Raw genomic sequence first — 15,890 nt, 5'->3', positions numbered from 1 at the left:
ATTCCACTCAAAGATTCCAATGGACTGCGCTCGCCTGCCAAAGGGTCTCTAAAACAAACCATTCTTTAATCCCAGAATAGTCTGTGTTCCTAAACCCAACTTGATATTTAAGGATTGAATATATAAATACCTTAGGACCTGATCGTAATACTCAGTACTTCGTCTCTACACCAAAAACCCAGAAATGAAAATACATAGATAAGATGTTACAGATAACCCTCAACTTTCCACTCAGAGTAACAGTCTGGAAGATTTAGGTAATTAAAACCCATTACCAGTATTTCACTAATATTATCATCAGTACACGTTATAAAACCATAGCTTCACATCATTAGAACCTTTTGAAAGATATATATATACACTAACCAATCGAATTTCTAGATCAAACCTAAGAGAGACCCTATAACAGTGTGTGTGACTCTACCCTATTCCTACCCTTAGACCCTAATCTAGCATGTCCAGAACACAGATCGTACTTACCATTGATCTAGTGATTTGGAACATACACAAGTGTATCCCTAAGTCTAAGCTGTAAGCATTCGGCCGACAAAACCGAGGTATAGCAAACCCTAGTGTCTGTGTGATTGGCCCCCTCCTCATCGCCACGTGGGCACGGTGGATGAGAATAGACCGACCTAGCATGTCTATAAGTAATCAGCACACTAGCACACACACCCGTACCAGTCACATGGGATACCCTGCCATGACTAAAACTTTATCTGTGTTTGTTACCAATCATGACAGAAGCTCTCCCGTGACCAGCACTAGCATGAGCCAGAGCACCGAAATTTATAAATATATTTAATACGAGACCTAGCCTCAATTACTGCAGACTTCAGTGAGCCGAGATTACTCTCAATGGCACGCACGTGATGCCCTCACATTCATCTAACAGCTGGACTTTGAGACTAAGGAGAGTATGCTCGCCTCTTATGTTGGTAAAGAAGAGACGCCAAGTCCTCTCAACTTGGAGCAAAAGACTTCTAAACAGCTGCAGTTTGACACCGTTAGGGAACAGCTGATTAGATGGACAAACTGTTAGTCCAAACAGTGATCTGGCTTTATAAAATAACAAACTAACCTCATAGAAAGGTAATAAAATAACAAAATTAGATTTTACTAACAAAAACTCACAATATAGTGACACAGATAAGGAAGTAAAGAATCTCCACCATAGCCTAAGCTTAGCATTACGACAACATTGTCCCCGCAATGCCAAACATAGACACAATTTACAAGTTTAAATTTACCAGGATAATTCCCAGCAAACACAAACAAATAGAAGGAATAGTAGAGAAACCTTACTTACTCAAAGCCAGAGATACCGCCAGTCCGATGGTTAAAGAATGAATGCCCCTCCTCCGTACTTTACGGCCCTTTTATATACTTTAGTAGCGACATAACAGCGACATAACGGCGACATAACGGCGACTAGCGACATAATAGCGACATAACAGCGACATATTGGCGACTAGCGACATATCGGCGACATAATAGCGACATAACGGCGACATAATAGCGACATAACGGCGACATAATAGAGACATAACGGCGACATAGTAGCGACATAACGGCGACATAGTAGCGACATAACGGCGACATAGTAGCGACATAATGGCGACATAATGGCGACATAATAGCGACATAACGGCGACATAGTAGCGACATAACGGCGACATAATAGCGACATAATGGCGACATAATAGCGACATAACGGCGACTTAGTAGCGACATAACGGCGACATAGTAGCGACATAATGGCGACATAACGGCGACATAGTAGCGACATAACGGCGACATAACGGCGACATAGTAGCGACACAACGGCGACATAATGGCGACACAACGGCGACATAGTAGCGACACAACGGCGACATAGTGGCGACATAACGGCGACATAGTAGCGACATAACGGCGACATAATAGCGACATAACGGCGACATAATAGCGACATATCGGCGACATATTGGCGACATATCGGCGACATATTGGCGACATAACGGCGACATAATGGCGACATAACAGCGACATAATGGCGACATAACAGCGACATAATAGCGACATAGTAGCGACATAACGGCGACATAGCGACATAACGGCGACATAGTGGCGACATAACGGCGACATAATAGCGACATAATAGCGACATAACGGCGACATAACGGCGACATAATAGCGACATATCGGCGACATATTGGCGACATAACGGCGACATAATGGCGACACAATGTTTTTTACGCACACAACGACAGGATTCGCTTGGTAGTCAGTTTAAGTAGACCAAAAAAATGATAAAATGAAACGTTTCAAAACCTATCAAGCATGAATATGCTAACATTATTATTTAACTTCAGGTATTATAGTTTTGTTTCCTGAAAATAACGTCTGTATTGTAATATTTTATGTTTATTATTAAGTTAGTAACTCAATGTTCTTTATTGCACCAATAATTATGCATTTATTCTAGGTTAACTTCAATTGATTATTATCATTCTTTGCAGCATTTTAAAATAAATAAAAAAAAATGAAAATTCACTGAATGTTATGTATTTAATCGAAATCACAAGTGGTAAAATACGGAAACGTGTCCTTCAAGTTGTAATTGTTAGAATACGGAGTGAAATCATGACTGAAAGATGCAAACGAAGAGTACTGTAGTTTTTCATTATTTTCTATGTGTTTTAATATAAAACCAAGGCCAATATTACGAAATAGGCATATGGCTAGTCACACTACGATGCCACTGACCGACATTGGAGTCAAACATAGGTATAACACCTCTCTTTTTGCGTCGGGGGTTAACCAAACCAGTGCGTGAAAATAAATATTAGTTTAATACAACGATTGACAATGTTATAGATGGTGGCGGATAGAGACTCCGAGAAAACCGACAGGGACCTCGCAGATCAGTATGGCTACAAAAAGGATTTTCGGACAGCAATCCCGCAGTTCCTAGCAGTCAGCGTCAAGAACTTGTTATTACTTGGTAAGAAATCATTTATGTTATGTAGTCATTATCTACTAAATGTTTAGAACGCTTCCTCTCTCTGGGGCCATCCATTAGATTAAATTGATTCTTAAAATTTTGATTCCATTATGACAGAAGATATTTAATTTCAGGTTATGGCATGACACTCGGTTTCCCGACAATTCTCATACCTGCAGTGAGCCAACCAATAGAAGAAGAACAATTAAGTCTATACCCGTCACAAGTGGCTTGGATTAGTAAGTGGAGATATATACAAGAACAATTTGTTTTACAAGGGGGCAAAATTGTTGTTGAAGTCATCGTGCTATATTCATACCCGAGCAAGCGAAAGATTCCAAAATTGAAAGTTTCAAGGCACAAACGAAGGTTAAACAATTTTTGCTACCAAGTGGAAACAAACATTTTTCACCACACCAGCGCGAGGAAAATATATAATAACTATAAAACATTGCAAATCAAATTCAGATGAGTGCTATTAAATATTTATTAAACTATCAATTAAAAATCAATTCAGCCAACTGACATGAAAACAATTCAACATTTGCATTTAATTACGTTGCCAGTCTTGTCGATAAAAGCAACTTTCTAGTATTAGTTTTCGAAGACAATGAAGACCTTGGACAAATAAACCAATGAAGAGAGTCTTTTACGAGCTAGTGTGGTGAAAAATTCCTTACTGTATCAACATGCACCTTCAGGAAATTTCAGAGATAAGCATTAAAATAGGATTTGACAGTTAATTTGTTGTATTCCCTGCTTGCAAATCTTGAATTTTATTTATTAATTATTATTGTATCTTCTTGGATTTCACGGGCCTAAAAATCCCGGTCTCTTGATAGGCTTGCGTGGGGATATAGATCCAACGCGTAGAGGCCCCTTGGAGAGCTTTAATGTCATGTAGAATGCCTGCTGGAACCCGTTCACAGGCGCAACAATAGACACCCATGAACCGGTCAGAAAAAAAAAAACACACAATTATGGCTTCGACGCATTTCGCAATTCAGCAGTGTTATGCAGCCGAGCGCGGAACCGCTGGTACTTGACACCCCTCGGCCAATCTTCTCCACCTGCCCTACTACTCTACTACTCTCATAGAGTACCTACTCGTACGTCATGGCTTATAGACCAGCAAGTAGGTCGTACGTAATGTACTCTCAACATAAGATAGACGAAAAAAAAACTTTTTGAAAATAAAACCTGGCCGCATTTTCACTGATATAAGATACTTATCATACGCATTTGCAATTCAAATAAAATTATAATGGCAAAATAATTCAATTTCTTAATAGCTGTTTAAATTCAAAATACACAGATTTTTAACAATTTTTCTTGAGATTGCAAGAGTTAAGTAGATAGGTACTTAATCAAAGTGCTAGAAAAACAATCATGAAACATGATATTCTGATAATGATGCCTTTGATCCAATAACTACTGAAACATACTTGTCTTGTTGATAGCTACTTTGAAACTAATCTACTATACTATCTCAAAAATCACAACACCCAGTAACAGGCCATGAGGAAAACTTCAGTTTATCTACATAAACATGATCCAATTCCATATTATCACCCTTCAGGTTGTCATAGATAAAAGTTAAGTACGTACTATTTACCGGTAACAAGATATGTTTAAAGAGCTTCCCTTTTTCCTCAAATGATCGCGGAAACGAACGGAACCGTATTACAAGACTCCGCTGTCCGTCCGTCTGTCTCTCCGTCTGTCACCAGGCTGTGTCTCATGAACCGTGATAGCTAGACAGTTGAAATTTTCGCAGGTGATGTATTTCTATTATATTAACAACAAATACTTATAAAAACTATTTACAAAAAAAAGTAAACTTCAAAAAGGATAAATTAAAATATTATCCTTTTTTAAGTATATGCGTTACCAGCTGATATGAACCCGTGGCTCGAAGCTCGTGGTAAGGCTGTAGCCTTACCACGAGTTGCAACTGTAGTTGCACTACATCAAATTGTTAGTTTACGAGAGGAAATACTTGAGTTTGCTTAAGAATATAGTCAGATCACCATACACGTGCTTTTAAAAAAATAGTAGTTCCCTCAATTCCTGATGGATCCCAACATCAGATCAGAACCCAATTAAAATGGAACCAACTTGGAGGTAACTCCTTTCAAAAAAAATTTTTAAGAAAAAAAAAACCGACTTCATTGAGGGAGACCGGTGAAAGAACGATTATTGTTGATTTGAGATTTCATACAATGAAATTAAAAAGACAACGTCCTACACCTAATTATGTAGAAAAGGAGGTAACATGTTTTTTTTTGCCACTGCACCCACCTTGACACAATTCAGATTTGCCCTATGGTTGTCTGGTAAGATACCTACCCGCAATAGGGTATTCGACTGTATTTAAGATAAATTATTTCAAACCATGCATGAAATAAAGCAGCAGATAATTATTAAAAAAGTAAGTAGGATAGAAATATAAAAATGTCCCTTGAAATCCTAACTGCTTGGCAAAGAGAACAAATTGCCAAACGTGAACTATGCATCATTGAAGAGTTCCGTTCTGTTCATCATCTGCTGATATGAACTGCTGTTCCACTTCATCAAATGTCACTTCTACAAATGTAAATACTTGATTTGTTAATGAAAATACTAAGATCACTATATATATGCCTTTAACATTTGAGGAGTTCCCTCGAGGCCTCATGGACCCCATCGTCAGAACTCGAACTTGACAAAAATTTGTCTTGAAAATCTAATTTGCTTAACAAACACAGCGAAGAGGACAAATCGCCAAACGTGTACTATGCGTCGTTGAAGAGTACCATTCTGATCATCATCAGCAGTTCCACTTCATCAAATGTTACTTTTTTAAATGTAAATGCTTAATTTGTTACAGAAAATATAAAGATCACTATATGAATGCCTTTCACATTTGAAGAGTTCCCTCGATTCCTCATGGATCCCATCATCATAACTGTGTTTTGACAAAAACGGGACCAATCTGTATATATATAAATTCAAACAAAAAAATAATTTTCAAAATCGGTTCAGAAATAACGGAGTTATGGAGTAACAAACATAAAAAAAAAAACAACCGAATTGATAACCTCCTCTTTTGAAATCTTGAAGTCGGTTAAAAAAAGAATCACTCAAATCGGACCGCAGGTGTCGAAGTAATCGGTGAACATACATAAAAATAAATAAATTAATAGTTTAAAAAACACTAGAAAAACACGCTTTTCCTTCGTCAAAGTCATTAAATTAAGCGGTGCGTTTGGGCAATTTGCATTTCGCGACCAAGCTCTTCTTTTTGCTTAGGATATATTTGAGATAACTGAAAAACTTCCAAGTCAATATATAATAGGTTTGTCATACCCTTGAAATCTGATCGTGTTCAAAGTCCATTACGTGACCTTTCTCACAAGTGCAAACACGACTATGATACGATATTCCACCATGGAATTCCAGTGCCTATCTTCCGGCTTCATCATCAGACCTTGAAACCTAATCGTGGTCAAAGTTCATTACAAGACTTTTCTAACAAATCCAAACACAGGTATGATACGATGTTCCATCATGAAGTTCCAGTTCATATCTTCCGGCTCCATCATCAGATCAGTTCGACAGTACCATATTATTGTATTGTCATCAGAACTACATACAGCTGCCAATTTTCATGACGCTACGATCCTTGGAAGATGGTAATATTAGTTACCTTATTTCTATGAAATTGAAGTCGTTTAAAAAATAGAATAAAATAAATATTTAACGGAGCTCCCATACAACAGACATGATTCTTCTGCCGTTTTCATTTATTATTACGCAGTGTAACACAGTGTAATAATAAGTTACTGCTATTTATTTACCTCTATTATCCTAATAGTCTTAACGAGAGTAGATGAACAGGTGGTCTTATTCTATATACTTACTCGTACACATAAATAAATGGCAACGACGTTGTATTTCATTTATTCACTTAAATACAATACAAGTTTACAGTATGTCATCACACCAAACCAAAGCACATATCTTATACAGATATAGTGCATAATCCTCTACCATCGTATTTTCAGGGAAACGTACGAGCGTGTCATGCTATTTCAGTTAGTCTCAGTACAGAAAGTACTGAGGTTGACTGAAGTAGTATTACAAATACGAACTTTTCCGAGAAAATACGATTGTAAAGAAATAAACACTACATCTGCACTAAAGTAAATATTGCATTGGTTAGCATATTGCATAAGGTATCTGTCTGTCTAAATGGAGGCCTCCACTACCAATATTTTTTTTTATATTAAGGCAAATTTTAGGAAATAAAGTCACATAAGTACCATAATAGTAAAAAAAAATCGGCACCGGAGGTCATTTCAGACAGTCACCCCAGCATGCAATTTACTGTTAAACTTAAGTACCAACACAAAACAGAATTTGTACACCTACTGCTGATAAGACATAGTGATACTAAGTAATGAATTGTATCACCTATGTACCTATGTTTAACAAATAAAAATATTGATTGATTGGTTGATTGGTTTTTCATATTTTAGAAATATCTTAAGAGGGTGCGGACCGTCAAGTAACGCCTGAAACCCTGTATGTGTAGACGCAACTGTACTTTTCGGTTCTTGGCTCATGCTTATAGTTAAATTTTTGCTTAATTTAAACAACCATCAGTATCAAATGTCATTTAGAACGCGAACTGTAGAGATATATATCTATATCTGGATAATAATTAGTGCCGACTGTATTAAAATGTCATTTTGATGGAAAACTTATCAACTTATACCATACTTACTTATACTTTAATCACAGACTACGAGTAAAAACGTCTACGTCACTAAGGACTTTTTAGAACCTCTATGTTCATGTCCTTGTGCTACCCTAGCGCAGCCGGAGAGATTTCGAACTAATATTTTACAGCAGCCAGCGGAACACTTTAGCAATAGTTCTCCCGTAAGAGATTGTTCATAAAGAAAACTGTAGACTGTCTTAGCTAACATTGCACTAGCTTGAACAGAACTACAAGGAATTGTCATTACTCATTATATTATAAACATCATGTTTTCGTAAAAATTTGCCACGAACGATGACATGACCACACTTCGTCATTGCAAACGCCATACAGAGTTAGTTTAGGTTTTTTTTTATTCAGGTAACTACAAAATAAATGCTAAACCTATTTACTAAGTATCGTTAAACCTGTAAGATTTGTCTCGATACTCCATTCCGTAGTAGACTTTATACAAAAATGAATTATCTTAAAAGCATAACAAATTGGTTAATGGTTCATAATAACTATACTCAGGTTCAGGTTATTATCAGCAGTTTATAAATTACAAAAAACCGATACCATTGCACTGAAGTTCTACTCTATGATTATTTTGTTTACTAAGGACTAAGGAGCTACTAGTGAAATGTACAGGGTGCGTAGACAAGATACCAATCGTTAACGCTCCGTAGCGAACGAAACGCAACTGTCACTGTCGCACTAATACGGAAAAGTGATAGAGAGAGATGACTACGCTAGGAAGCGTTAAAGATTGGCTAAGCACCTTTGCTAAGCACCCAGTACAGGTAAAACCTTTTTCAGGTTCAATCAACTTAATAGTGGTCCCATTGGGCTGCGCGTTGTCCGGCGCGGTGACCGCTCCGATGGGCCGGCGGCGCGCGATGCAGTTTGTGAACCTGCCCTTCTTCGTGGCTTGGCTGATGTTTCATTTTTCCACCACTCCTGCGCATTTATATGGAGCTCTCTTCCTCACTGGGTTGGCGGGAGGACTTCTTGAAGCTCCGGTAAGACTTTGGAATGAATGAATATGAATAGGTACAGTCAGCATCAAAAGTAGCGGATCAAACAAGGTGTCAAAAGTATCTACCACTTGAACAGCTTAACAAAATGTTATGGTTCTATATGTAGAACAATTAAGACGGTAAAAAATATACTTATGAACATATATTTTAGAGATTTATCTATATTCGGAAAAGTTATCCGGAAAATCAGATACTTTTGGTGCGTTGTTTCATCCGCTACTATTGATGCTGACTTAGGGAATGCTAACCGGTTACCCGGTAATTTGACCAATATTACAGTCGGTAAAATACCGGTAATTTCCAGCCGTAACCGGGAATTTACCGAACGTTGTATAGGCAAATAAAAATGTAAAAACCTGTTGAATTACCCATCTATGTCTTCGTACTTACAAAAAAAAACAATTACTACGGTTTACGATTACGAAGAGACACTTAAAATACTTACTTTTCTGCATCTTATGATCTCGTCTGAGTAGGAACTATTTAGGAAGCAATGTTTTGTGACAAATGAGTGGTCGCTAATCCCTCGCCCTTTCCCTTCTCGCCACCCCTACCCGACCCGCCTTACTATGTTCAGTGTCCTTTGTTTTAGTCTGTAGTGTCCGACAAGTGTAGAATGCGAAAGAACATTTTCTACCGCTGGTTACTTGTGTTCAAAATATCGTTCACGAATGTCTAAGCAACGTTCTAATTAATCGCCTAGATATTTAACAAACGCAATTATTTTATATATAATTAACAGAATGATCTGATGATGACATGTTCCTGATTCCAACTCCTATCTTAAGAGCCCGGTAACGATTTTAGAGCAAAAATTTTAAATTGATAGATTTAGTCGTTGGAATTGTACACCTTTTGTTACGTAATATCTAAATAACAAGTATTGGTTTCTATTAGCACGTTTTTTCATCTTGCCTTTTAATAATGAGGTCGCAAGCGTGCTTCCCCGGTAATAGGTGACGAGAAGGGATATATTTTTTAAATTCATATAAATTATGGTAGTAAATTATACAAAATGATGTATAAGAACAGTTTCAGCAAATGTTGTAGATTGTTTAAGTATCAAAATTACGTTGAAATTAAGTCAATTTTCAGAGAAATTGTCACTTGTTTTGAAGTAATTTCTGGAGAAAATTGATTTCGTCTAACTTTCATTTACACTACTTCAAATTTATAGTAACAAAAATGTAGTTTATTAAAGTTGAAGTACAGGATATGTGTAATACAAAATTACCATTTTTAGCAATCCAAACTTAACGAAATTTACAAATAAGATCGACAAAATCACTGCTTTTCGCGCGTTTACCTAAACGTCCATCAGAAAAAAAAACATTACTAATTAAGTGAGTCTGTTTAAAAAAAATATATTTATTATAATGAAAGATAACAAGACGTGCTAAAAAAAACCAGTACTTGTCATTTTTAATAGTTAACAAAAGGTGTACAATTTCATGCGCTTAATCTATCAATTTGACATTTTTGCGACTAAAATCGATAACGGCCTCTTAAAGTGCAATTTTAAAGTAACTAGTGTTAAAATGATATGAAATTAATCTTGCTGTTAAATTTTTTTTTCTTATATTTACTAGATTTTAATGAATGTTGATTACGGTTTTAGTTACTTTAATAACAATATTATATTGATAGATGTGTAAATGCAAACTTGTATGACATTTAAATGACGACTGTCACTCTTTAGTTATAATTTTTGTTACCCTTTGATTACTGCGATTTTTAAAGAATTAAAAAAGTTTGATGTTGCTTATTTAATGTACAAGTTCATTTCGCTTTGAAATGATACATGTTTGATTTTTTATTTAATATGATTAGTAAATATATCTTGTTTAATGTTTATAGTTTATTTTCATTATTTTGTTTTGTCGATGTTTCTATAACGTGCTGTTGATTACTTTTAAAGGTTACTGACGAAAATAATGCAAAATCAATGTTTTTTATTTCATAAACGTATAACCGGTAATTTACCGGTTAACCGGTTAGTGGGACCTCGCGTCGGTAAATTACCGGTAATGAAAAACGCCCGGTTATTGCATTCCCTATGCTGACTATACTTTATGCGGCACTTATCTAGATTTTTTTTTTAAAGTTAATAATTTATTAAGTTTTTAATGATACTTTTCGGCACAGTGAGCATAAACTTAATAAGGCCTTAAATCAGTCCTTATCCGTATACCTATATAAGTACTTCCTTATAACCTTTTTACCGTAAGTATAGAACAGCGAAATATATGGTTAAAGTTATTTGATTTATTCGGGCCCTCCCAGCATAAAATCATAAAATATCTATATTCTTAAATTAGTAATAAAATAATATATTTTAGATAAACACTTCGCAAATGACCTCTAACTTCATCCATACATCCTCTAATTAAAAAATGACAAACTGGACGTTGGATTCAAACTAGTTTTTTTACTCGTGAATCCAACTAATTTGGCAAAATCACGTGCGTAATAATATTATCTCATAATCAGTGGCGGATTTGCCTAGGGCGGCTAGATATTAGGGGCGTCAGTCTACATAGGTACATATACACGGTGCCCGTGAGCATTGCGAGAGATTTTAATAGTAGGTTTATTCCTGATCATATTTAAAGACTAAAATGTCCTATAAACTTTTTTTGGAATTCGCCTAATTTCAGAGTTAAAGCCACTTACAAAAAATAACATCTTTTCATTGTTACTTAGAGCGAAACGCCTTTTTGATGGTGATGTTGCCACTATGGGACCTAGTCCAAATATCCTTATTGATAATGTCAAAAAGTGTTAACTTAAATTAAACACTTTTTCAGTTACAGTTTTACAAATAGCGTTTACATTTTACGTACAAATACGTACAAAAAACGAAAAACAAAATTGTTTTCCTTCTTTTGGCCTCAGAAATGCGTGGTCTCTCGGGTTTCTCGTGGGCAGTGGGGACCTAGTATAGAAAGGTGCCGAGAAAAGGGTGGCTAGTACAGTCACGTCTGGAAATATCGGTACGAAAAATGTGCAAAAAATATGTAAACATTACCTTAATATATGGGCAATAAAGTAGTGTATATTATTTTTGGCACTTTTTTCGTATCGATATTTTCAGACGTGACCGTACCTACTTAATAAGGGGCGCGGGGCCCAGGGCGGCCAAAGCTGCAAATCCGCCACTGCTCATAATAACTATTCAGCGGGGAAAGCTGTCAGCATTTCTGATACTAGAGTCGCACCACGATACGTTTTCATGTAAAGTGTGTATGGAATTGATAGGAATATGACTGTATGTAAATATGAATTCTAACTGGCAAGTTTGTACGAGGCTAGCTTGGACAGATTAGGTATACCTACATGTGCCACAGAACCCATTTGTAAGGTTTATTTTAAGAATTTTACGACTACCTATGCAATGTATTTTTTGTGTATTTTCTATAATATCTCTACTAAGCTAGGACCCTACCCAACCGAGTTGAATTGACATGTTTGAATCAAGTGACTGCCTTTATATGACGCGGAGTATCGTATAAGACTAGTCGTACCAATATTTAAATATTCCTTCATAAATCAATATTCTTTTACTGTTAAAAAAATTGTTTTGGGATGTCTGGAAAACCAATTTTTTTGTAGAAAATTATGCGAAATATCAAAATTTGTTTGCGAGTTCACCATTCGCGCCCACATTTTCCAAACCTGCCGCTTTTCTCTACTGACAAAATTGGTTTACAACTCAAGCTCTTTGACTATAATATTGAAATTTATTTTTTCTATGGAAGGACAACTCTTTGCGCCTACATATATTAAATTTAATTTGCTGACTTGTGTACCGACTGATGGAAATGACTTGCCTATTTTTAGTAACTACACTTTTTAACGAAATATGGCGTTTTTAGGTTTTAAATTATATTGACCCTACACCTCGAGTTTGAAAAATAATATAGATCAAGAACTTACATGGAATTTTCATTCTATTGCGGTATCTGATCAAACTTTTGATTGCAATTTACCTTAGTAGTCGGCAATGTAACGTAAATTGCATGCAAGCTCTTTTCAGTCTACGTGCTTAAAGTTTGTTTCCTGTAGATCTCCACGATCGCGAAATTCTCGAAACGTTGTAAACTTATGAGGATTGTAAGTGAAACTATATCTCAGAGAACTGCTTATTCGTAAGAATAAATATTCATGCAGGTGTTAACATACGTGGCTGAGATAACACAGCCGCACCTCCGGGGAGCGTTCACCGCCACCAGCTCGATGTGCATCATCATTGGCGTGTTCACGCAGTTCCTCTTCGGCCTGTTTATGTACTGGCGCACCGTGGCACTGGTTAACATCATATTCACGGCAAGTATATTATATATATATATATAAGCACGAGGTTTGGCAAAAATAGAACTAAAACAACAGTAAGCGTGCTTGGTATTTTTTAACAGATCCTCGCGGTGATTGCCCTGTTCTTCGTACCCGAGTCTCCGCACTGGCTTGTATCGCGGAAACGATATGATGAAGCGAAGTCGGTAAATATCAGTTGCATCATTTGAATTTTAATGTGTAGACATAAATGTTATGTCATTTACGATGGCAAAATTACGACGCTCGGGTAAGAAGGCTTAAATTTTTATGAGACGTAGACGTAGCAATAAATATTTATAACACCTAACTAAGATTAGGACACATTGCACATTTTACTATCCTTCGATGTTTTGGCGTGTCGGATAGCTGACATCCTGCAGATTGTTAGTGTTACTAGAGTCAGACCAAGCTAACTCTGCAGCGATTTTGATAGCAAAGACTAATCTATCAAAATCGCTGAAGAGTTAGCTTGGTCTGACTCTAATTTATTCTACTGGGAACTGAGAAGGAGTTTCCTGGACAACAGTCGTTCCTTAAATAGTGAATTAACCATCAGCTTCTCTAGAACGTGTAGATGTTTTATTCAAAGTGACAAATCAACACGCTGACCTTACTCGTGCAGCACGCATGCACTATTTATGAACCTAATCGAAACTAGTTTCTATAGGAAGGTAGAAGTAACATCCCGTACTAAACAAATAATAATATTTTTTTGGATCGCAATACAAACTATATGTATATAAACCTATTTACTATCGAAATTCAATCCTACGAAAATATAAGTGTGATTGTACTGCGAGTTTTTTACCGGATGAAGTGGGACGGCGCTGCTGGACTGGCGCCAAGAGTTTTTTGGTGTGCTCCAACCTTTATGAGATGACGCCTTATAGACAATTACTTGAATATATACAAAACATTTTTAACACGGGAACGATCAAAACGTAGGTTCAACACACAACACAAAAACCAGCCAAAAGCGACGACATCGAGTTTATTTATAGGTAGGTACATATTTTTTTTTTTTCTTAAGATCTTTCTAATAGATTATGCTGTAATCTATGGGTAATGTACTATTCTCTGTATTCTTACGCCCGGTTTAATTTTTTTTTATAATTAACCGGCTGCCGCCAAGATTTTTAGACAAATTAGTTTCGGAGCAAATTAGCTGTGACACACGGACAAACAGACAGGCCCACAAGCAAACTAGTGATTCCATGAGGTTCCGTTTTTTTATTTTAGCTTTGAAGAAATGGAGCCCTAAAAACCCAAATTAAAATCACGGACCTCCAGTCACTCCATGCGTCATTACTGACTTAGTTACAGAGGCTGTAATAAAATATCAATATCTATATAGATAGTAGAGAGGAGTATATTAATTAGGATAAAGATGTTATCGAGCCCCAGCTTTGTGCGTGTGAAAACTACCATGAAATTGGAATTACCTGAATCCTGTCACAGTAATAACATAGCCATCATGGCATATTGTGGCATCATCATCATCATGGCATATTGTGATACAACTACCTACGTTGCTCATTACACACGAGGTGATATTGTGCGCGCGAGCTGAAAGCGAGCCCGTAATAAGAAAGCTAATGTGTGTAATGACCAACGCACACGTGTTTTATACGACATTTGTCAACACAGTCACGAGGATAAAGCCGGAACTTTCATATTAATCAAATTTTAATTGTTAAAATAGTCAGCAAAAGTCTAAAATCTGTCATACTGCCTGCCGGCTCCTCGACCCTGCCGCTGGCGACGGCGGCCCGGCTGGCGTCCTCCAGTCTTTGTTGTAAAGTCTATTCGACCGATTTAAGAAGGCACCGGTTCCATGCATATTATTAGCGATTAGTTACAGTCTTAACTTGATGTTATAATATATTACCGCACGAGTGCTTTAATATAATAAGAGCTCGCGTGTGTAATATATAAGATTGTGAGCCTATATAAAAGCGGTTCAATACGTTCCACGTTATAGTTCGTGTCATCCACGATGAGGCGCAGATTTGTCAAATGTAACCTTTAATAACTTGACATTACGAGTCAAGGCACGCGTCTTCGTGAAGGACACGAATTATACGAGCAAATGTGTTGCAAAATAATAAGGAAGGCATTTTAGTCTAGCGCCATCTAACTGTAACACCATGTTGTCCATACTTCAAATTCCATTGAAATACAATACTATTCAATCTAGGAGGATGGTTCCCCCCCAAGACGAGCAAAACAAGGGCACTGCCTACCTTCGATACTACAAGAAGTACCTATTGTATAATAAAAAATAATGAACAGTGAATACATTTTTCACCTTACGCCCACGTGACGGTAGCGAAACGGTTAAGCCACTTATTTTGACTAAGGTGTAGTTTGTGAAGTTAGGACTTGTAGAGTTAGAAGCTTGGCTCTACAAGAGATCTGATAACTTTTTGACAATGCGAGCCTTATGGTTTCGTCTTGGCAACATTTCACTCATTTTTGAAAATATTTTTGTTGGGATGGGATATTCTTTATTGCACTCCTCACACTGTTTACAATACATGTACAGAATCATACACAAAGACAATTGGTACAACAGGCAGTCTTATCGCTTAAGAGCGATCTCTTCCAGACGACCTTCAAAATCAGTATCCTTAAAACTTTACATGGGTACAATAATATTTGACAAGGTGAACCACTTTGTTAAGTCGTCAGCCTTGACAAAATACTCGTAACGTCACTGTTATCGAGGAATTTGCCGCAGTTGGGCAAACATCCAATTATATCCATAATTCATGTTCAATTAGAT

General features: G+C 36.6%; 1 protein-coding gene and 1 long non-coding RNA gene across 4 annotated transcripts in view; both read left to right on the top strand.

Annotated features, from left to right (window-relative positions):
• LOC133515901 (facilitated trehalose transporter Tret1-like) overlaps positions 1 to 15,890 on the top strand; it is a 55,136-nt gene that overhangs the window by 10,334 nt on the left and 28,912 nt on the right. For 2 of the 3 annotated variants that reach the window (XM_061848537.1, XM_061848555.1), the window contains exons 2-6: positions 2,860 to 2,986; positions 3,121 to 3,225; positions 8,550 to 8,752; positions 12,941 to 13,096; positions 13,186 to 13,269. In XM_061848537.1, coding sequence (XP_061704521.1) covers positions 2,860 to 2,986; positions 3,121 to 3,225; positions 8,550 to 8,752; positions 12,941 to 13,096; positions 13,186 to 13,269 — 675 coding nt within the window. Of the gene's footprint in view, positions 1 to 2,736; positions 2,770 to 2,859; positions 2,987 to 3,120; positions 3,226 to 8,549; positions 8,753 to 12,940; positions 13,097 to 13,185; positions 13,270 to 15,890 lie in introns of all 3 variants that reach the window. The other variant, XM_061848548.1, reaches the window with a different exon arrangement.
• Positions 9,037 to 10,620, top strand: LOC133515924 (uncharacterized). The gene is made up of 2 exons (XR_009799140.1): positions 9,037 to 9,341; positions 9,474 to 10,620. It is a non-coding gene; the product is annotated as an uncharacterized LOC133515924 (long non-coding RNA).

This window comes from Cydia pomonella, chromosome 1 (assembly GCF_033807575.1).
Source record: "Cydia pomonella isolate Wapato2018A chromosome 1, ilCydPomo1, whole genome shotgun sequence".
Classification (NCBI taxonomy): Eukaryota; Metazoa; Arthropoda; class Insecta; order Lepidoptera; family Tortricidae; genus Cydia; species Cydia pomonella.
The sequence above is the reverse complement of the archived record's forward strand: the minus strand, read 5'-3'. Positions and strand labels throughout refer to the sequence as shown.